The 24,318-nt window shown below is 37.0% G+C and overlaps 1 protein-coding gene across 2 annotated transcripts in view; it reads right to left on the reverse strand.

The window, feature by feature from the left end:
- GIPC2 (GIPC PDZ domain containing family member 2) overlaps positions 1 to 24,318 on the reverse strand; it is an 87,557-nt gene that overhangs the window by 35,134 nt on the left and 28,105 nt on the right. For both annotated transcript variants that reach the window (XM_081306151.1, XM_081306150.1), the window contains exons 2-3: positions 19,106 to 19,291; positions 4,133 to 4,313 (exon numbers count right to left, since the gene is read on the reverse strand). In XM_081306151.1, coding sequence (XP_081162277.1) covers positions 4,133 to 4,313; positions 19,106 to 19,291 — 367 coding nt within the window. The remainder of the gene's footprint in view (positions 1 to 4,132; positions 4,314 to 19,105; positions 19,292 to 24,318) is intronic.

Below are 24,318 nucleotides of genomic sequence, written 5' to 3' on the forward strand. Positions count from 1 at the left end.
CCTCTAACCCCTTTATTGAACGTCTTTCTTTTCATGTCTATTTCCTCTCACTGGAATAAGATCTGGATCTTATTCAGCATGTATTAAGCACGTAATGTGGTCATGGTGTACAGTAGGTTCTCAGTAATGGTGACTATTATTATCCAGGGTAATTAGCACCTTAAGACCAGTATATTCTAAATGCTCAAGAAGTGTTGAGCTGAAATATCAGTATGTTCTTGCCACTTGTCCAGGGCCAGACAACTGCTAAAGTACCAGTCCATTCTGGGTTGTTAAAGAGTTCAAGATCTACTTCCACTACCAAAGACCTGGCATTGTACTTTTTTTCCCTTGCCTATTGGCCTCTGTGTTAATTTTCAAAATGGGTGGCTTCAACAATATAAGTTTATTTTCTCATAGTTCTAAATGCTAGAAGTACAAGATTAAGGTGTCCCCAGCACTGGTTTCTTCTGAGGCCACTCTCCATTGCTTATAAATAAATGCCTATCTTCATTTTCAAATAGCATTCTTCCTCTAAGTGTGACTGTGTCCAAATTTCCACTTCTCATAGGTACACGAGTCAGAATGGGTTAGAGTCCACCCTAATGACCTCATTCTAACATAATTGCCTTTTTAAAGGCCCTAACTCCAAATGCGGTCTCATTCAGAAGGACTGGTGATTAGCATTTCAACATAAGAATTTTGCAGGATACAATTCAGTCCATAACTACCTATTGGACTGTGAGCTCCTCAAAAAGCAGGAACTTGGGCTTCCTTCTTAGGCACCATTGCACCTATCAGAACACCTGAAACACAGGAGATTCTCAGCAAATCATGTGTGGGATACAAAAGTGAAGGACTTCCCAGAAGTACAGTCCAAATCTATAGCCTCAAAATCCTGTGGCCAGCACCAAGAAAAATTAGGTTTTACTCTTTCCCAGAAACAGTGTTTGTTGCTGTCATCATCTCTAGCTAGTTCACTGCCAAACACCTATTTATGTGGCACTCTATTCATAGCATAAAAATGAAATCCTTAAGGACAGATATCCAAAGCCGTTGACAATATCCTCTTCTCTCCGGATCTATTCTAATATTTGCAGACAGCTTGGCTAGAGTCAGATTCAAGGTTAAAAGAAAACCAACACTGCTCTGCCTTCAGAACAAGGTGTAACAGTGTAGGATAAAGGAGCTGGGCATCTGCTGCTTTTTTCCTACCCAAAAGGAAACTTCCCCCTCTCTGTTCTGTGTGATTTTGGTAGACCTATCAATCACATAGTCTGCCTTCCCCAGTTTCAGGATGGGCACATGACGTAATCAGTTCCCCCACATTCTAGGAATTTGAATCCTATGTAGAGTGACATGAAAAATCATTGGAGGGAAGTCCATCAATCCTATGCCATTAAAGCTTCCTGGTATACACATCCCTGAAAGTTACTGACTTTCCCAAGGCTTGATCAACTATTTTTGTTTGAGACCTACCTGGTAGATTTCCAACAAATGCTTTTCCCTTAAATTACATAGTGAATCTTAACATATACAGGGCCTCTAGAAGTGGAGTGTGGAAGTAGTGGTCCTAAAATATGGAAATGGAATCAGGTAGTAAGGATTCCCCTATTTGCTATAAAGATGTTGTGCTCACAATCCTTATTATGCCATGGCAGAACAAAGTATTTGAGGATATAGTTCACTCACATGCCTCTCCTGCCTAAACCTGTAGGGAAGTTGGTAGGAAAATATCAAAATACTGGAGTATGTGGCCACTTCTGACTGTTATTGGTAAGATCCTAGAAATGGGCCAGGTGCGGTGGTGCATACCTGTAATCCCGGCAGCTTGGGAGGCTGATGCGAGAGGATCAAAATTTCAAAGCCAGCCTCAGCAATTTAGTAAAACCCTAAGCAATTTTGCAAGCCCCCGTTGCAAAGTTAGGGATGTGGTTCACTGGTTAAGCCCCTCCAGGTTCAATCCCTGGTACAAAAAAAAAAAAAACAAAAAAAAACAAAAAAACCACCAAGATCCTATAAAGGACTTCACTTCAGCCAAGGTGGCTATATGAATGCAAAAAAAAAAAAAAACCCTTCCTGACTTAGACTGACCCTGTTTCCTAGTAGAAATTCTAGATAATAGAGAGGCAGATAATTAATGAAAGGCTATGAAATTTGAATTTTTGGCCCTGAGTCAATGATAATGCTAGAAAATACAAGGAGAAAGGAAGGAAACATAGCAAAAGATAAGATTGCAACCAAGAGAATTGGGGGAAGCCTGATCCCCCAAGTACCTTCTGATATAATCTCCCTCCCTGGCAAAGAACTAAGCATTGGGATAAAGCCAGAGGATGAGAAACAGACCAGCTTTGCCTTTATCCCAGAAGCAAAAAGAAAAGTAACAAAATTAAGGGCTAGAGGATGGGCAAAGCAGTAAAGCTTTCTTCTAAGGCTAGGGCCAGAGTCAAGGGTCAAGCCACAGAGGAAAAATGTAGACTAGTAGGTTTGAAAACAAAAAGCTATCACTGCTCCAAAATCAATCTCCAGGTATCCTAGCCTACAGCACCAACAGAATTTGAGATACTGAAATACATACCCCTATCAAAAAAATCGTAGCCAGGGTGCATCTCAGATATATCTGTGAAATTCACTAGGCAATAAGGAGCAGGTTCGATAGTAGCTAGATACTTAAGTAAGTACATTAACTACGTCACATGTCTCTGATATCAAAGAGAGAACTATAATTATAGGACAATAAGGGCTAAATACAATGACATCTGTAACACTCAAGACAAGTAGCAACTTTCTACAAAGACAAAAGAACCAAAAGATATAATATGCATAAACAGGAAAAAATTGAAAATGACTAACTCTGGAAAACACAATATATGTTAGAAAAAATGTAGGAAGAGTTCATATTTCTTCAATTGTACTAAGAGAATAGCTTTAATTTACAAAGACTCTAAATCAAATAAGAATATTTATCTCAAATCACGCCATCGGGGGAGCTGGACTACTAAACAAAGCCCTTTCAAAAGAAGCTGCTGGAGAGCAGCCTGGGGGCCACTGGCCTTCTTTTGTAGGAGGGAGAGCAGATGCTGAGGGTACCAGGCAGAATCACAGCAGCTTCCTAGAGTGCTCCCTCCAGGTGCAGCACAGGCAGAAGGCACTCTTTTCTTATACCTGCTATGGAACTCCATCTCCCACAAGCAATGTAACCTTTACTATATCTCCATTAAGTGGCACAGAATTGTGGGAGCAGAGAAAACTTCCTGATTCCATAGATGTAGCTTACTTGCTAAAACAAGGAAAATGTGATTCCCCAGACCCACTGCATTCTCCCACCATTTTCGCTAACTGCCTTGAGAAAATGGCATTAGAAACAACTAGAAGGCATATTTGTGTTCTATGAGCAAAGGAAAGAACATGGGGTGGGTGGGGTCACGGATGAGTAAGGGCAGGCTTGGAATGATTCTGCCAAAGATATTTTAACACTGGTGAACACAGGCCTTCATCTGGCTTATTAAAATAGTGCTGGGTAGTGAGAGGGAAGCTGGCACATTCTCGTGTAGATGAGATGGCCCTGGGGGTTTGAACGACAGTTGTAATACAGCTGCCGTGGCTAAAACTAGGCAAGTACAGATGTCACATCAACGAGGGAGTAATTTCATACTGTTCCAGGCTGCCAAATTCAAAATGCCAATGGAGGAAAAGTAGAGGTGAAGGAAGTCTTTAAAATAGACTAGATAACTATTTTAAATACCAATTCTGTGTATAATTAAAACTTTTTGCTGCCGAGGTCCATGAACAACAGTTATTATGGCTTAAAGTACTCAATCAAAAATCTTACTGCTCAGCAAAATGAAAACAATACAATGTGCTGTTCTCAGAGATTGGAACAGCCACATCAAATTTAGTCACTAGACATTAGTCTTTGTCATTCCAAATGTTTGTTTATAAAATGTCCTTTTACAAGGCTTTATTTTTCCTCCTTCAGTAGTTGTTGTCCCTGTAAGCACAGTGCTCTGTCACTCTCTATGTCCCAAGCTGATGTGTTAGATAAGATGAAATACTAAAAGCACATGGCATCACATAACAGTACTCGTTTCCTTGAAAAGCTAGATGAGAGGAAGAGATGATTCGTGTACGAGCACACCCACACAAAACTTACCAAATGCCTTCTTGGGTTCTATTAACTTCAAGGTAAAGAGCTCCTCTTTTTTTAATTCCTTTAACTTCTTAGCAACTTCATAGTGACGCCACCCAACGATATTTTCTCCATTTATGGATTCAATATGATCCCCCACACAGATTGTTTTAACTGAGTCAATAATGCTACCATCTTTAATTCTCTGAAAGAAAGAAAATTGATGATGTTATAAAAAATAACTGTGTGGCATCACTTTTCATGCTCCTGACATATTACATCTATTGTATTGACAAACTAACAATGCAGCTAAGGCTCAGTTAAAGAAGACCAAACAGCAAAGAACCACATCATCTAACTGCCAATCATTCTTCATCTTCCTTATCATTCATAATTCAATTACCTCACAGTTACCTCGTCCTCTGAGAAGCTTTCCCTAACTTCCTCCCACAGGAATGAGTAAGGTGCCACTGTCATCTTCTACAATACTTTTTGCTATATACATTGAGCTTTAAGCTAAGCACTTTACACTTGCTGTTTAATTTAATTCTAACAACATTTTTGGTAGATCAGGAAGATGGAGGCTTGAGAAAAACCAAGTGATGTCCCAGATTCAACAAACCACAGTGCAGTTGCTCCTTTTCTTCTCACTCACCGTAGCTAAATTATGATATCCTTGGGGACAGAGAGTCTAACACATCATTGTACGTCCTGTGCATGGCACAATGCCTGCACAGAAAATACTTCTGTAAATGATTGTTGAATCATTTCAACATGAGATCCACTACAGAAATACAAAGCTTAAGATTTTTTTCTGTTGGCTACATTTTTTAAACCTTATTTACAAATGCAAAGATTCAAATGGTATGATCTTGACTAAGAAGACTGATACGTAATAAGAGACAAGTGTGGTTATCATTCGGGAGTCAGTAAGAGTGATTTTATACTATTGTTCTTCCTTGGTCTATTTTAGATGAGAACTCAAGACTAAAGTAGAAACTTGAAACTCATCTTTCTTCAGTCCTGTCTATAATGCATCGATTATATAGAGTCTCAATATTAGATCTAAGGTCCTGTAATGGTTAATTTGAATTGTCAACTTGATTGGATTAAGAGATGCCACTGAGTAAGAGGTTTTCGGGTGTATCAATGAGGATGTGTCTTGGCATGTGGGATAATCAACTGAAGTGGAGACCCTCCCTATGCATGAGTGGCACCATCCAATAGGACCATGAATTGGATGGAATATAAGTTGGAAGAGCAAGGAAGCAGCAGCAGATGCAAGCTCCATTCTTCTTGAATAGGTTCTTGATTGCTGCTGCAATCAACTGACTCTGGATTCTTCACTCTTCCAAAGCAGACTCTGCCAGTGATTCTCCAGAAGCCTTAAGTCTAGTATAGCACCATTGATCCCACTTATACTTCCTGTTATTCTGTTCCTCTGTAGAACCCTGACTCATCCAGGCTCCTAAGATGGCACCAAGAATTTCTGAAAGGATTTTAGGGACAAGAGTTCTAGAAAACTATGCAAGGGTAACACTCCTGCATGAATGTACAAGTACTTCCACAGTGACAAGAAGTGGGTCAAAATAAAGGCCATCAGCTGCCTCAGGAGTCACAAATCCTTCATGGGAATGACAGGACAAACGCCAGGTGCTGCTGCTACTTCCAAAAAGCTGGTGTATTCCCCATCCTTGCCACATGGACGTGTAACATCTTCTGATTGAACATTGTGTCCAATGAAAGAAACTGATCTCATGTACCTCAGCATCTCCATAATACCATCATCAAAAAAAAAAAAGTTGTAAAAGATGAACCTGAGAAGGTTGGGATATTTTTTATGAAAAATGTGAGTAGATTTCCTTTTTTACACTTAAATTTTAAGAATATTGCTATGTTCATTGTTACAGTATTACCATGCTACATGCAAATGGGAAATAATACCAATTTAAACAGAGTTTATTATTTATCATTACAAATTGTTAATTATAAAGCAAAGAAACCAGAAATTGCATAATCTGGCATTGTTTTATTAGAAATCCTTATTAAACTTCTATAGTTAACAAAAACAAAAGTAATCAGAACATACCATTCAATACAACTACATTTTCTAAATTGCCACAGAAAAATAAACAAGATTAAGCAACAGATTAGAGTCTAAAGAAAAAAATTTAAACATACTGTTACATAACCATTTTAAAGGTATTAAAGAATTTAACTTGGACTGTTTTCTTAACTTTTATTCTAATTTATCTCTTGATATAGCTTGAAACTATTTTATATTTGATTAATTATACCATGCAAATTTCAGTGTTCTACTACATGCTATTTTTAGTTTTTCAGACTTATTTTTATGAGTTTATTAAAAATAAGCATTATATAAAATTAATAAGTAAAAGACCTAAAAGTCACACCTCACCCTTACTCCTGAAATAATGGTTGGAGTAATAGCAATTTCTCATTGCCCAGGCTACTGAGTAGGTATAACTGTCACTAGAAGAGGACCCAGACCAAAGGAGGAAAGGCAGTTACCAGGAGTCAGAGCAGGCAGCAGAGTGAGAATCCAGGCAGAGAATCTGGGATGAAAGAAGGGAAAATCAGTATGAGAAACTTAGAGAGGAAAACCAGAAGTTGGGCCAGATTTAGAAGCAAACTTGGAGACATTGATTATTTATAGAATGGGTTACCTGGAACTTAGCCTCCTAAATAGGTAGAATGAAGAATGAGGTAGCAATGGGGACTGAACCCAGGGGTGCTCTATCACCAACCTACATCCCCAGTCCTTTTTATTTTTTATTTTGAGACAAGGACTCACTAAATTGCTGAGGCTGGCCTCAAACACAGTCCTTCTTCCTTGGCCTTCCAAGTCTCTGGGATCAACAGGCATGTACCACTTACCTCAGCTGGTTTTTACTTTTTTTGAATGGTTTTTAATAATCAAAATAATATTTATAATTCGAAAATTATATGAAGCCTAAATCACAGTATCTGTAAGTAAGGTTGGTCCCACAGGGAAACACCCATACTCACTCAAGTATTGCCCATGGCTGTGGTGACTAAGTCGTTGACATAGTTGAGTAGTTGCAACAGAGGCTGTACAACCCACAAAGCGCAAAATATTTACTATCTGGCCCTTTACAGGACATATTTGCCAGTTCCTGTCTCAGACTAGACTAGAAATTGGTTTCATCATAAGCATGATTTAAATTTTCTAACGAAGTTATTTATATACTTTTTGTCCTGGGAAATGTTGAGACCTGGATGTTAAAATCATGACTGTTTAGGTCCACTGTCTTTTCACCTGAGGAGTTTCACCTGTGAGAATCGTGGAAAACTACAGAAAGCATTTATCTGCCATTTCTCTCTCTCTCTCTCTCTCTCCTAATTATGTAATGATTTATTGTTACTAGTTTTATGATTAAAGTATTAGCTACCAATTAAGAACACTGTCAGGTATTTTCACGTATTATCTTTATGTCTCAAATAACCCTATAAGGTAGGTGCTAATATTTGAGAGAAGGTTCAGAAAGGTTCAATGACTTAATCAGCATCACAGGCTTGTCTGATTCTACATTCCCAGCTTTATTCATTACACTGTACTGCTTCCCCAATCTGGAGTCCTGCCCCTTGCCCTTAAATCCTATCACTGTCCTACTCTTACTTTGACCTACTCTTACTTCCAGCTACTATTAAAAGCACATTAAGTATTTACTTCAGTACTATATACACTGAAATTATAATCATACAGAAGAGACAAGCATGGCCCCTGCACAAGGATAGCATGCAAACTCATGCACATTCCATTTTTTTTCTGCTTATTTTGACCAAGATAAGAATCATAGGAAGGATACGTCAGAAATGAATAAAACTGATTACTTCTAAGAAGTGGGGGAAGCTAATTGGGTAGAAGGAGTAGGAGAAGAAATGGTACATCTTTGAATATATCTTTTAATATAGTTTTGACCTTTTTTGAATCATATAATATTTTTTATATTCAGAAAATAAAATTAGCTAAACAGGGATGAGGAAAAAACAAACAGAAGCAAATGGACTCAATAGTATTTGAATTGAAGAGCATAGTCACCTGAGGTAGGGGAAAGTAGGAAAAAACTATTCCAAGTAACTTGTGAATACAAAACTTCAACTCTATATAATTTATACACACATACACACACATAATCTAAAAACAAAATGAGTGCATTCAGATCTTGAACTCTTCTCAATAGGTTTATTTTTCAGAGTATTATGGATATAGCAATACTGAAACTGGTTGCTATAAATTACAGGACTAAGTAAATGAGTATTTGTTTGAAAAAAATTCAAAGTAAATATTTTTATAGAAAAGCCAAGGAATAACCTTGAGATGAGAATGAAGCATAATTATGAATTCATCATTTCTAATAAACATGTTTTTCTTTGTTTTGTTTGCTTGCTTTTGGTACTAGGGATTGAACCCAGAGGCACTTAATCACTGAGTCACATCTTTTCTATATTTTATTTAGAGACAGGGTCTCACTGAGTTGCTTAGGGATTCACTAAATTGCTGAGGCTGGCTTTGAACTTGCAATCCTCCTGCCTGTACCTTCTGAGTTGCTGGGGTTACAGGCATGTACCACCATGCCCAGCATAAACATGTTTTTCTAATGTTATCACTGAAAAGACCTAGAAATAATAAAACTCCAGTAGCAATGAAAGAGTACAACTCATAACAGAACTTGAGTTTGAAATATAATTTTAAAAAATCAGAGTTCCTTAGAGAAATTGTTGAGTCTGGGCCTGGGAAAAGGAAGACATAAGATGAGCCTAGAACATCTTGTGCCAGAAAGTAAGGAATTGCTCTGTTAAATGATGGAAGCCACATTGAAAGAGCCAACAGGATTCCCACAGGCCAAATCTCAGAAAATTTGAGCATCAAAATCAATTATAGTGCTAGCTTACAACCCATTGAATAAAATAAGAAATAATGTACTCATGCTAATAAATAAATAAGTAAATAAGTAATGACAGCTTTTTAAAATAGAATGTTTTCTAAGAAATATATAAAGAATGATGGTATTGGGAAAACCTCATTTTGCAACCATCATAGGAAAAATTGATTCAAGCAAGATATATCAACAGATGCTAGATGTGTGGATTGTGAGTAAGGGAATAGGATATTTTCATAATCTCAAATTATCTCCCCACCATTATTTATTAATTACAAAGGAAAATAGAATACCTTTGCAGTGAAAAGACTGGTGGACACCACTTTAGACAAGAGATAAAAATTAATATCATAAATAACGAGACAAACCAACATCAAGCACCTTCTGACTGTGGTACACTGAGGACACAGTAGTACTTAATGTAATTCTCCTTCCCAAAATGCACAACCTGTCTCTAACATGAAGAAATATCAAAAAAAACTCAAATTAAAGGATGTCTCTCAAAAGGCTAAGGAACTATTCTAAATTTTAAAAGACTACAAAGAAAAAACCCTGAAGGCTCAAGATAGCATAATAGTGACACCCAGTACTAGTTTTCTCCTCCCAGGGGATGGAAACAAAGCAACAGTTGTGTAACTGCTTTTGGGGTTAGTGGCTATGGGTGAGCATTGTAAATTGACAGCAAAGGAAACAAAACCTGGTGAAAGCCAGAGAGTAGGGATAATAACACAACAAGAGAATTCCCAGTGTCTGGAAGCTCAGCTGGGGAAAGGGGACTCTCCCTTCCAAGGGAGTAAAGGTGAAAGAGAAAAAGTTGCAATATGGCACAGAGGACAGCACCCTACAGACAAACAACTTAAATAACTAGGTGACAAGGACTATGCATTACAAGTTAGCTTTAGAGAAGAAATTCATCCACCCCTCAGCAAACAGTGCTTTAGCCAGGAGCCCTTGAGATGGGTCCTATTGTCAGAGACCAAACTGCTCTGGGGGTCAGAAAATCTGGCATAATCACATGTCAGGGTTCCAGTGGACATTTGCTGCACTGACTAGATGGGCAGTGGCCACATTAGACAAGTGAGGCTTAGGGGAGTGTTTCTACCCAGCTGCAACTAGAAGGAGTGGAGGGCACAGCAGTTCAGCAATTCTGACCTCTACAACATGAACAAAACCAATCGAGTGTGCTTCTGCATGACCAGGTCTGAAGGTGCCAGGATGAAGGCTAGCTGACTGCCAAGTCCTTGTATCATCCCTTTCAGTTCAGAACTCAATTGCTCCCCCTACCCTTGGAGAAATTCTGGGGATCCGCTACAGTTTTGCCATTCACCAGGCCACCCAGCACAAAGACTAAAACCCTCAGAAGTAAACATACACCTGGCACAGACCACATTCTGCCAAAATTCAGCTGAGGAGAGGGGCTTATTGTGGTTCCAACAATCGCCATGCCCCCAGGTGCACAGACAAAAAGCCTTGTGAGAGAATATATATACCCCTTCAAGATCAACACTCTGCCTCAACCTATTCAGCAAGATACCCAGGGCACAACCTGGATACCACCCCAAACTCACCTGGCAAGAGCTGAGAGGAACTATAGCAAGCAGTAGTTGAACCACACTACTATCCCCATACCTGGTGAATTCCAACCTTAGAAGTCCTAGTAAGAAACATGTTTGAGTGCCTTGGAGGAGTTTGTTGTTGTTGTTCTCTATTCTATCTTTTTTTATTACTTTTGTTTCATTTTTAATTTTTCCTTTTTTTTCTTTCTCATGTTTTTACCTTTTATTTTTAATATCATTTTCCCTATCCGTTGTCTTTTTGTTTTTAGGTAGTTTTAATTATTTCTCTCTTTCTCTCTCTCTTTTATTTTTTCCAGTCCTGAGAACTGAACCCAGGGATTCAAATGCATCAGGGAAGTGCTGATGTCTCTGACACATTCCCAGCTCAGATGAGAGGAATTAAGCCCAGCACCAACCACAACCCAGGATCTGCTAAGATCCTGGCAGACACTCCTGCTTAAAGAAAAGGGGGACATAAGCTCTCAACTGACCTCCCATACTAGGTGTGCACAGATAAGGAAGGCTGGGGACTGTATCCTGGACTGTATTCTGTGTTATTCCTACAGTCATATTAGAGAAGACAAACAAAATGTCATTATATCTATATGGATCCTCTACATCATTCTTGGCCACACCTGGTCAGATCATGCAGGGCTATTATATCTGAAGATGAGTCCCACAGAGGAGAAGTTGTCATTCCAAGTCCAGTCTCCAATAAGAAGACAGGAGCTTCAGGCTCTTCAACAACACTGAAAAAATCAGTATCAGAATCACTTTCAAATAATAGTTCTACTGCCATCAACAGTACTTGTGGAAAACCCCAACTCCAGATAGAGGCTACCACTTCCAAAATTGAAGTACCCAGAGTCACACCCCACATACTCTGTTGTCTATACCATATCTATTTGAAGTACAAGAATTCCCCACTCTTACAAGTCTTGCAGAGATAGTGTATCTTTTCAAATTCAATATGGTATGCTCTGTGCCCTAATCCACAAATCAAAACCAAACAAGCTACAGGGAGATTACACTATGGAGTCAGATTAGAAATAAACATACTGTATGACAAACCACTGCAGTCACATTGGCTTAAGAAAAATGCATACCATAAAGCCACCACATAAAAACAGAAGAGATACTGACCCCAACAGATGTGCAAATATCAACATAGATGGACAAGAAATAAGAACAAACAAGGTAATCTGTCACTTCCTAATGTTCATAGTACTAAAGATTTAAAAAAAGAATGGATGAATGAAGAGAGCATACAAGATCTCTGGGACAGCATTAAAAGATCAAGCATCCATGGATACAGAAAATATAGTCAGTGAAATAATAGCAGAAAATGTCCCATATCTTAGGAAAGACTTGGACATCCAGGTATAGAAGGCATTTAGAACTCCAAATAGACATAACCAGAAAAGAACATATCCACAACATATTATAGATAATTACCAAAAGTACAGAAGAAATAAATAATATTAAAAGCTATGAAAGAGAAGCACCAAATCACATTTCAAGACGAAACCATTAAACTAACAGAAGATTTCTCACCAGAAACTCTGAAGGCCAGGAGTGCATGAAATAACACATTTCAAGTCCTGAAAGAAAATAATTGCCAACCAAAAATACTATACCCAGCAAGGTTAGCCTTCAGAATCAAAGAAGAAAAAATACCTTCCACAAAAAGCATTAACTAAGCATATAGCATATAAATGAGCATATAACTTTCAATAACTCTGAATGTGAATGGTCTTAATTCTCCAATTAAAAGACACAGACCATCTGAATGGATTAAAAACCAAGACCCTGTCTGGTGAGCAGGGGACACAAGACCCAATAATACACTGCTATTACAGTTTGAATCTAGAATGTCTCTCCACAATTCATCTGTTTAAGATGTAGTCCCTAAAATAGCCATGCCCAGGTGTGGTGCTTTAGGGAAATGATTGGATCATGAAGACAATATCTCATTAGGAGATTAATCTGTTTGATGAGTTAATAATTTAAATGGACTACTAGAAGGATATAAAAACTGTAAGCAGTTGGGATGTGGTTGGAGGAAGCAGGTCACTGGGAGTGTGTCCTGGAAGGGTTTATTTTCTATCCAATTCCTCCACCACCACCACCATTCCAAGAACTGAGCAGATTTTCTCTGCCATGCCCGTCCACCATGGTGTTCTGCTTCATCTCAGGCCCAAAGCAACAAAACTGTCCAACCCTGAACTGAAACCTTTGAAACCATAAGCCAAAATAAACATTTATTCCTCAAGTTGTTTATGCCAGATATTTTGGTCACAGCAAAAAAAAAAGTTGACTAACATAGCTGCACATAAGACACTTACCCAACCTGCAAAGTGAAAGTATAGAAAAGGATATTCCAAGCAAATGGAATTTGAAAGCCAGTAGGAGAAGCTGTAGTTATATATGACAAAATAGACTTTTAGACTTTTAGACAAAATCAGTTAAGAGATCTACTGATCAAGGAATAAGATATAACAATTATAAATACATATGCACTAACATCAGAACATCAAATTTCATAAAACAAATACCAGTAGACATCAAAAGTAAAATAGGCCCCAATAAATAACATGGGAAACTTCAATATACTACTATCACCAATAAATAGATCATCTAGACAAAAAAAATCAACAAAGTAACATCAGATTTAAGTTATATGATAGATCAAATGGACTTAATAGACATCTATAGAATATTCCACCCAAGAGCTGCATAACACACATTCTTTTCATCAGTCCATGGAACTCTTCCCAAAACAGATAGTTTATTATTCTATAAAGCAAGTCTTAACGAATTCAAAAAAATGTAATAATTTCTTACATCTTATCTGATCACAGTGGAAGGAAACAAAATCAGCAGCAAGAGAAGGTGCAGAAATTATGGCCGAGCACCATGGTGCATGCCTGTAATCCCACCCTGTCTCTAAATAAAATACAAAATAGGATTGGGGATATGGCTCAGTGGCCAAGTACCCCTGAATTCAATTCCTGGTACCCCCCCCAAAAAAAAAGAGAGGCAGAAATACAAGCACATGAAAATTGAACAACATAGTATTGAATAATGAGTCACTGAAGAAAGCCAGGAGCAGTGGCACATACCTATAACCTCAGGTACTCAGGAGACTGAGGCGGAGGATCACAAATTTGAGCCGAACCTTGGCAATTTAGTGAGATCCTGTCTCAAAATAAAAAATAAAACAGCTTGAAATGTAGAGCTCTGTAGTAGAGCACACCTGATTCCAATCCCCAGTACCACACACACACACACACACACACACACACACACACACACAAATAATTATATATATATATATTTTTTTTTATGGGATATTTTGAAAAGTTATGTTAACAAATTGGAAAATCTAGAACAAATAGATAAATTTCTGGAAACGTAGGCCCTTTCAAAATTGAACCAAGAGGATATAAAAACAAAAAAAATAGAGCAATAACAAATAATGATATTGAAGCAGTAATAAAAAGTGTCCCAACAAAGGAAAGTCCAGAACAAGATGAATTCACTGCTAAATTTTATCAGACTTTTAAAAAAGAATAAACACTAATATTCCTCAAACTAGTCCATAAACTATAAAGGGCAGGAACACTTCCAAACTTATTCTACAAAGCCAGTATTACCCTGCTATCAAAATCTGACAAGAACACTAAAAAACTAACTAGACATGGTGGTGCACACCTGTAATCCCAGCAATTCAGGAGGCTGAGGCAGAAGGATCACAAGTTCAAGGCCCAACAACTTAGTGAGACCCAGTGGCAAAATAAAAAAATTAAAAGGACTAGGAATGTAGCTCAGTGGTAGAATGTCCCTGGGTTCAATCACCAGTACTACCAAAAAAAAAAAAAAAAGTATGAACCAATATCCTTGATGAACATAGATGTGAGAATATTCAACAAAATACATGCAAATTGAATTTAACAGCACATTAAAAAGATCATACACTATCATCAAGTTTGTTTCATTTGAGGGATGCAAGAATGGTTCCACATATACAAATCAATAAACATAATATAGCACATAAATAAAATCAAGGACAAAAATCACATAATCATCTCAATAGATAAATAAAAGGCCTTTAGTAATATTCAACATTCCCTTATGATAACAGCCCTGAATAAATTAGGTACAAAAGGATCATACTCTCAACATAATAAAGTCTACATAAGACAAACACATATATACTCAAGATCCTACTGAATGGGTATGTTAGTCAGTTTGTGTTGCTAATGATACCTGAAAAAAAATTAGAGAAAGATTTTTTTTTTTTTTTTTTTGCTTATGGCTTCAGAGATTTCAGTCTGTGATTGGCTGGCTCCACTGCTTTGGGCCCAAAGTGAGTAACAGTATTATGGTCAAAGGTCACACTGGACGAAAGTTGCTCAGCTTGTGGCAACCAAAAAGGGGAGAGAAAGAAAGGAAGGAGTGAGAGAAAAGATAAACCACAGCAAGCATCAGTGACATACTTCCTCCAACTAGGTCCAACTTCCCTTTAGTCAGCTGTCAATCAATTAATATTTATTATATATTTAGCTATTAATGGTAATCCATCAAATGGATTAATCCACTGATGAGGTTACAATCCTCATGATCCAACCTTTGCCTAAAAGCCTCATCTCTGAGTCCTGATGTTGGGGATCATGCTTTCAACAGGAAACTCTGGGGGACATTTCTGATTCAAACCATACCCTGGGAAAAAAACAAAGTATTTCCCCTAAGACATCAGAAATAAGACAAGGTTGTCCACTCTCATCACTCCTATTCAGTATAGTATTAGAAGTGCTAACCAGAGAAATCAGGCAATAGAAAGAAATAAAAGGCATACAAACTGGAAAGGAGGAAGTCAAATAACCCCTGTTTACAGACATGACTCAGTACATAGAAAATCCTAAACATTCCATCAAAAGACTATTAGAGCTGGTAAACATATGTAAGTACCAGGATTCAAAATCAACATATAAAAATCAGTAGCTTTTCTATACACCAATAATGAACTCACTGAGAAAGAAATCAGGAAAGCAATCTGATTCACAATAGCCAGAAAACAAATAAGACAGCTAGGAACAAACCTAAGCAAGTATGTGAAATACCTTTACAATGAAAATGCAAAACAATGAAGAAAGAAATTAAGAACACACTAGAAGCAGGAAAGATTTCCCATGTTCATGGATTGAGAAAATAAATATTGATAAAATGGCCATACCACCCAAAAGTGATCTACAGACTCAATGCACTCTTAATCAAAATATAATGACATAGCTATCCCACTCCTGGGTATATAAAAAAGGAAATCAACTCAGCATACAAAAGAAATAACTTCACACCATGTCTATTGTGGCACAATTCAAAGTAGCCAAAAGATGGAATTAGCCTAGGTGCCCATCAACAGATGAATAGATTAAAAAAAATACACAAACACAATGGAGTAATATTCAGTCATAAAGAAAAATAAAATCCTGCCACTTTCAGGAAAATGGGTGGAACTAGAAGACATCATGATTAAGTGAAATAAGCTATACTCACATAAAAAGACAAATATCACATTATCTGTCATATGTAGAAATGAAAAATAGATGACCTGAAAGTAGGACTATGAAAGTCCAGGAAGGGAGTTGGGGTAGGGTAGGAGAAGCGGGGAGGACATTATCAGAGTTTAACATTACATGTATGGAATGTCACAGTAATTCCCACTAATTTGTACAATTACTGTGTTAATAATTATAATAATTTTTAAAAGACTAAAAATACATAACAAATGAAAATCATGACCCTAGATTAAACCTGTACTAGGGGAAATGGACACTATTAGGAAAACTGTTGAAGCTAAAATGTACACTACGGCTTAGTTTTAAAGTATTATATAAATGTTAGATTTTAAAATTTTATAATTTCACTATAGTTAGATATAAAGAATATCCTTGTGCTTAGTAATTATACCCCAAGTACAAAGGGACATACATACATATTATATATCCCAAGTACTACATATATATGTGTACATATATACACACACATATACATACTAACACACACACACACAAATGTATATAAGAGAAAATAAAGCAAATGTAGAAATTGGTTATTTAGGTAAATTATATACAAGAGTTCTTTATATGTTTATGCTGTTTTGTATGTTTGAAATGATCCCATTTTTTAAATTTTTATAAACTAAGTACACAATATGATATGAATCTCTCTTTTAAAGTGAACTCCATGTTTGCTATTTGGATTGTGTTCCACTTTCTCCTTTGCTACCAGGTTCTTGGTCTCCACAGGGTTAATGATAGTACTCTAAGGCAGGCACATGTTAGACAAGGCATTAAAAAAAAAAAAAAAGAAAGAAAGAAAGAAAGAAATGCGAGCTACAAACATCAGAGACTAACATTTAAACAATCCACACATGTTTGCAAAACTTCCAAGCCCTTCTCTGCTGACATTAGAAAGTCACTGCTGCATATGCCTCATGTCCTGATTTTCCCTTGGATAATCCCACATGACTTTCCCAACTCACAGATTTTCCATTTGGTCACCCACTCAACCTTCAGCACAGTCATATCTTTTGCAGAGCTAAAAATAGCCATTCTATCAAGTGGGTAGTTGAAGCACCATTTAGTTAGGAAGATAACTTTCCTAAGACTATTTCTTTAATGATGATAATGCATCAGCAAATCAAGATTTGGACAAAATAAAGACATGCAACATGCTGTGCTGCATGCAGCCTACCACTAATTCTTAGCTCAGTGCACAGAAATTCCAGGCCCACTGTGAGGCTTCTTGGGATTCATATCCTGAATTTTTCCAGCTGTACAACTTTGGGCAAGTTACTTTAACTTTCCTGATCCTATTTTTATATCTGCAAGATAAGAGTTGCTAATATTACCTTCCTGTGGACAAATCTCACACACATCATGTTGAACAAAAGAAGTCAGAAAAAATAGAGTATATAAACTTCAAGAAGCAAATAGTGACAGAAGTCAAAAGAGTGGCTACAACTCTCCCCAAAGGGGTGGAGAGGAGAGTATTTACTGAGAAGGAGCACAGAAAGGCTTCAGAGCAGTAGAAATACAATTTCCATTGATCTGTGTGATAGGTACACAAGTGTTATGATGTAAACATTCATTAAAGCTGTACATTAAAAATTTGTTACATCTCAGCCAGGTGCTGTGGCACATGCCTGTCATCCCAGCAACTCAGGAGGCTGAGGCCGAAGGATTGCAAGTTCAAGGCCAGCCTCAGAAATTTAGCAAGGCCCTAAGCAACTTATCGAGATCCTGTCTCAAAATAAAAAATAAAAAGGGCTGGGGATGTGACTCAGTAGTTAAGTGCCCCAGGCTTCAATCCTGTATTACACTTATATGTAACTACTGGTACTATAACTACTGGTACCAAAAAAAAAAAAAAAAAAAGAAAGAAAGAAAAAGAAAAAAGTTCTTACACCTCAACATAAAAGTAAATAAAAAAGAAAAAACATAATATCAACAAATAGAATTGTTGTGATAACTAAATAAAAAAATGTATGACAAGTGCCTATTACATGGTAAGCATTTGATATAAGTCAGCTGTTATTATTATAATTAATGGTAACTCCAAGATAGGAAGATCACCTGATCCCAGAATTTCATAGCTAGACTGGGCATCATAGCAAGAAACCATTTCAAAAGAAAAAAAAAAATTGCTTCTGTCTTGACCAAGTACAGATTTTTTTACTTGTAATTATTCCCCAAACAATACAACAACAATTTACATAACATTTAATTTTATAAGAATTATAAGTAATCTACAGATGATTGAAAGTATGTAGGAGGATGTCCATAGGTTATATGCAAATACCATATGCAAGATGTAAGCGTCTGAAGATTTCAGCATCCCCAGAGGGTCCTGGAACCAATCTCCCCACAGATGTCAGGTGACAACTGTCCTCATTACAACAGAACTATTTTAAAGAGGCATCTACCTTTTTACTACTCCCGAGTTCGTAAAAATTTTGTACCATTTCAAACTTCTTTCTCTTGCCTTTGTTTCTCTATATTACTTTGTATTTAAACAGAGAAATTATACCTTTTGTGTAATTTTGAAGAGCAATTTTAAAGAAGTAAATAAGATATCTGAAAATCTGTGCAGTTAAAAGTAACCCTCATCACTGGATGTCAGCATGGATGTCATCTGATTTTAGAGCTACAAACCTGGAAAAACTTACATGGATAATGAATAGGCACCAGGAACAGTCTTTCTTTTTCAGTAAGTTCTATATTCTAGAGGAAGTTTAGACCAAAGGGAAGAAATTCAAAGAAAGGGTAAACAAAAAATGATGTCTTTGAACTTTTTTTTTTAAATGAAAGTAAAACTAACGTTACCAGTTCATGCATGCCTGCTGAGCTGCCACTCACTCTGAAGATCATTTCTAACTGTCATTGACCTGGTAGATTTTTCCTAAATGTTAACTTCAATTAGGTCACACTGTTTTGGTTTGCTTTTTAACTTACCTTGATAAAAGCATAGCCAACACCATTATCTGTAATGGTGAGTCCAAGTGAATCCTCAGATTTATATACATTCACTTCTTTTTTTAGTCCTTTCACATGGGCAAATATAAAATCTTCAAGACCTAATTGCCCTCCAAGGAGTTTTTCCATGTCAATTTTAGGTGTGTTTAAAGTACAATATAAGATCTACAAAGAGAAAGAAATATATTAAGTTAGTTTCTATTAGAAAAATGTTCTGGTCATCAACTTATTTGATAAACATTGAGTGAAACAGTTCTAAATTTATGATGTCTAAGTCCACACATAAAACATGTTTGTATGTTGGCTGGACAAAATCGGAAACTCATTTTCATATAAAGACATTAGGTAACATGTACCGGTTCCCATAGGCCTGACAGTAGCTTTTTAAAGTACCATGTTATTTCCATATCACAAATAGGAAATTAAGGCTTAGAAAGCTAGGTTGCCTAAAGTTACAAAGTCAGTACTTGTCAAAGCCAAGGATTCGAGGTGAGACTCTTCACCTTCAAAGTGTCTTCAACTATAAGATCTGCTACTTACAAGGTTGAAAAGACTATATTCCCAAAGATCTGCATAATGCATACTCTGCATGATACACATATGGCAATGAAAATACAGGCAAACCCACATGTGAAAACTGGTAAATATATTTTTAAAAAAGAAATTTTTTATTTATCTTGCATTACAATGCTAAAAAAAAAAAAATTCATGGCTGGGCATAGTGGTGTACCACCTGTAATCCCAGCAACTCGGGAGGCTGAGTCAGGAGGATTCCAAGTTCAAAACCAGCCTCAGCAACTCAGTGAGGCCATAAGCAACTTAGTAACACTCTGTCTCAAAATAAAAAATAAAAAAGCTGGAGATGAAGCTAAGTGGCAACATGTCACTGGGTTCAACCCCCAGTACCAAAAAAAAAAAAAAAATTCATTAGTGAATGAGGTGTAAAAAAGTAGAAATGTTTTAGGGCTAAATTAAAACTTAAAGACTGAAAAAATCCAATCCCTTAACTTTAAAAAGGAGGACTGAGGTTTGGAGGAGTTAAAGCAATTTATCCAAATTCCCAGGATAGTAAAAAGGTAACCAAAAAAGTAGCTTAACAGAAAATTTCGTGAACACTTTAAAGAAACTCCTTATGTTTGGCAAATCTCTATTGGACTTCATTTTCCTTCAGAAATATGACTTATTTTACTAAAATATGCAGTGCCACTTTTAAGTTTGTTAACCATAATCTGGGTAATTTGGGGGTCCAAATACAAAATTATGGAAGAGAGGAAAGGCTGAGAATTTGTCACTGGTTTAATGTGTCACTGTTAGCAAAAGCTCAGTCCTCATCCCCATGCCAATCCAATAATGAAGACAAGGTTTTGAAAAAGAAAAAAGAAGTTGTACTGCTTTGAGAGCAAAGGAGAAAAGCAGGGGACTCCTGTCCTAGAGGCTGTGATTCTCCCCATCATCGGGAACAGACTTGTTTTTAAAAGATGATTCAAAGGCTACATTTTCTGTCTAGAGTTGTAATTCACTTGTTCATTTAAAGACAGTCATTTCTTATATCTTCTGGTGCCATCCTCAAGCGTGAATTACTTTGTTCCTGTGATGGGTGTGTGCTCAAGGACAGATAACCCTTCCCTTGATAGAGAGAAATGATAATTCTGTTTCCCCTAAGATTAGGATGAGGGGGTGATTAGGAACAGGGAGGGTGAGAGGAAGAGAAAGAAACACGTCTTAAAAATAAGAAGTGGCAGAGCAACAAGGACTATATTCAGATAATAAAGTGGCCCACTGTTACAAGACCACACCCAGATCAGCACCTTCATCCCAAAGCCTCGCTCCAGCCCTCAACTCTCAACTCACCCTGTATCCCTGAGTTTTGCACCATTCCTAGTTCTCACCAGAACCCTGAGCCTTAACACCTCCATAATCCTCATGAAGTTCAAAATCAGGGGGCAATTACTATTTATCAAATGGCTGTTTAGGCCATGTCAAAATGTGTCCGATTTAGCCAGGCGTGGTGGCATTTAGCCAGGCATTCCAGCAATTTAGGCAGCTGAGGCAAGAGGAGGATCTCAAGTTTGAGTCCAGCCTTGGCAATTTAGCAAGATCCTTTCTCAAAATAGAAAAAAAATAAACAAATAAAAAGGATAGGGATATAGCTCAGTAGTAAAAGTGTGCTGGGTTCAATAACCCATACCCAAAAAATAATAGTAATAATTCTGCCTAATTTAGAAGAGCTTCATAAAACAAAGCTTTCTCTGCTACACAATGAAAAGTTTACAAGGTCAACAAAGGAATTAGGCAAGAAAAAGACCCCTGCACATACAACAGTGAATGCCTAAGGGAAAAACTAATGCCCCACCCTTTCCTCTTTACACCCTGGTCTTTCCAGAACCTTTCATTTAACTCTCTGTGTTCCTAGAATGGGTAAAATACATTCAGCCTTGTGCCCAACAGGTTTTTACTATATCCTCTACTGTAAAAACTGTAATATTCCCAGCGGGTAAAAAGTTAGGTAAGCCAAGAATGGCTTCTTTTTGTAATTGTAAAATCAATGACATAATCAGTCCATTGACAAAAACCAATTTAAGTGGTTGGAGGGGAAAGGGATTATTCACAGCTTTTCTGAACTCCTTTCTCAAAATCGTGGGAAGTGAGAAGAAATAACAAACAGTTCTCTCCTTGTGCTTTTTTTCAGTGAATCTGTCAATCATATTCAAAGCATATCTCAAACACCCCTAACATGAAAGCAACTTCACAGTTAAATAGGAAATAAAAGATTAAAACATAATGATAATATAAACAGGATAGGAGGAAACCTAAAAAAGGAAATCTCACACAAACTGACCTTCTAGTTACTAAGCCACTTCCTTTCTTTCAATTTATCACATGTCTCTCTGCAGAGCAAACATTGGATTTCCTGTAGATAGAACCCTTTGCCATTATGCTTCCTCCCCTGCAGAATAACACTCCTTTCCAAGGAGCCAGAGTTGGCAGGCAGGCTTCTTCTTCTTTTTCTTTTTTTTTTTTTTAAATAAAAGAAGTAGAGCCAGCTATATCCTTCACTGAACAGAGATCAAAGGGAAGTTGTATTGAAAACTCACAGAAATGTGATGGCCACTAGGAGGTGAAGTAAAAGCCCTCCTTGAGCAGCAGGTAACTAAAGCTCCAAGACTTCTGATCAGCAGTTCATCACATGAGAATAAGAATCTACCACTCACTCTATATATATGCACATCTTTCAGCAGAGATATCTCTAAGTATGTGACAAAAGTCTAGAAACTCAAACACAGGGCTGGGAATACACCTCAGCAGCAGACACCTGCCTTGCATGCATGAGGCCTGGGTTCAATCCCCAGCACCAAAACAATAACAACAACAACAAAAAAAAAAAAACTGGATTTGCCAGGCACAGTGGTGCACAATGGTCCCAGCAATTTGGGAGACTAAAGCAGGATGATAACAAGTTCAAGGCCAGCCTCGGCAATTTTGCGAGTCTCCGTTTCAAAATAAAAAATTAAAGGAACCAAGGATGTAACTCAGTGGTAAAGCACCCTTGGCTTCATTCCCCAGTACCAAAAAAAAAAAAAAAAAAGAAGACGAAGAAAAGTAATTCAAACCATCGTCATAGATACTGTATTTTGAACTAAAAAATATAGCGCTACACCATCTTTTAAAGGCTTCACAGTTTTTAGTCATTCATCTACTCATTAAATACCCATTTAACACCTGGTTTTTGCCAAGTTCTGTGCTGGACACAGATGAATATCATAATCCCTATACAGGAGGACTTCCCAGGCTGGTAGATGGTACACTGAGGTACAGTAAGGCAATAAAGAACCAAATGTAATATAATAAAATCCATAAATATTTAAACCAAAAGGAACCTAAAATACATACCATGAATTTTCCTAAACTCTCATATAGTTACTGTATTCAAAATCTAAAATGCCTGCCTGACCAACCCACTCCACCCCTATGTGACTGCCCAGGTGGAGTCTAAACCTAATAATCACTCTTTCCATTTTGCTCATGTAATATAAAATCTAGTGCCTCCTTTGAGTGACTGAGTCACCTTCTCTGAAGTCCACTCAGTTTAACACACGTATTTGTCACTCTCACTCTGCTGAGAGAGGGGGATCTTAGTCATTCTTCTCTCTCCTACAATGTCTAACATAGCATATTCACTTACCTCATCTAACATGACACACCTGCATGCTAGATTTTATTATCCTCATTTTGTGGATGAGAAAATTGTGACTTTATCCAATTAACACACAAGAGTCAATGTTTACTGTTGAAAAGAAGCATAAGGGCTGGGGGTGTAGCTCAGTGGTAGAGCTCGTACTTAGCATGCATGAGGCCCTGGGCTCAATCTCCAACACCAAAAATAAATAAATAGATAGATAGATAAATAGATAGATAGATAAGTAAAACTGAAGGAAACATGATAGAAAAGAAAAGAAACAGTGAGTTGGTAATGTTGTAAAAACATTCCTCTAGGAAATGTGTGCTTCCAAAGTAAAAATATAAAATAAAAGGCAGTAAATGCAATACCTTTTATCTTTTACACTCTGGGAAATAAATTAAATTCAAAAAGATTAGGAAAGCAAATGCATGGCAAGGTATCATGCAATATAAAGAAAACGACTGACCCATTACGTATAATAAATAACTTCTATGTTTTTCATGAAATCCTCAACACATTCTGGGGTATTTGTATTAGGTGTTCTACCATCATCATTGCCTATTTTCATAAGAAAAATGGATTCTTTTTCATGATTTTTCATTTTTTAGAGTGGTATTTCCCAAAAGTATTATAATGTTAGCCACATAATTTTACATTTTCTAATAGGCACATTAAAAAAGTAAAGTCAGGTGTGGTGGCACACACCTGTCATCCCAGTGACTTGGAAGGCTGAGGCAAGAAGATCTCAAGTTCAAGGCCAGCCTTGGTAATTTAACAAGACCCTCAGTGACTTAGCAAGATACTGTCTCAAAATTTTTAAAATAGTAATAAAAAGAATTTTTAAAAATAAAGAAAAAGAGCTGGGGTTATGGCTCAGTGGTAAAACACTTGCCTTGCACATGTGAGGCACTGGGTCCAATTCTCAGCACCATATATAAATAAATAAAATAAAGGTCCATAAAATTTTTTTTAAATAAAGAACAACAAAGTAAATAGAAATAAGTGAAATTAA

This window comes from Spermophilus citellus, assembly GCF_964194105.1.
Source record: "Spermophilus citellus genome assembly, chromosome: 9".
NCBI lineage: Eukaryota > Metazoa > Chordata > Mammalia > Rodentia > Sciuridae > Spermophilus > Spermophilus citellus.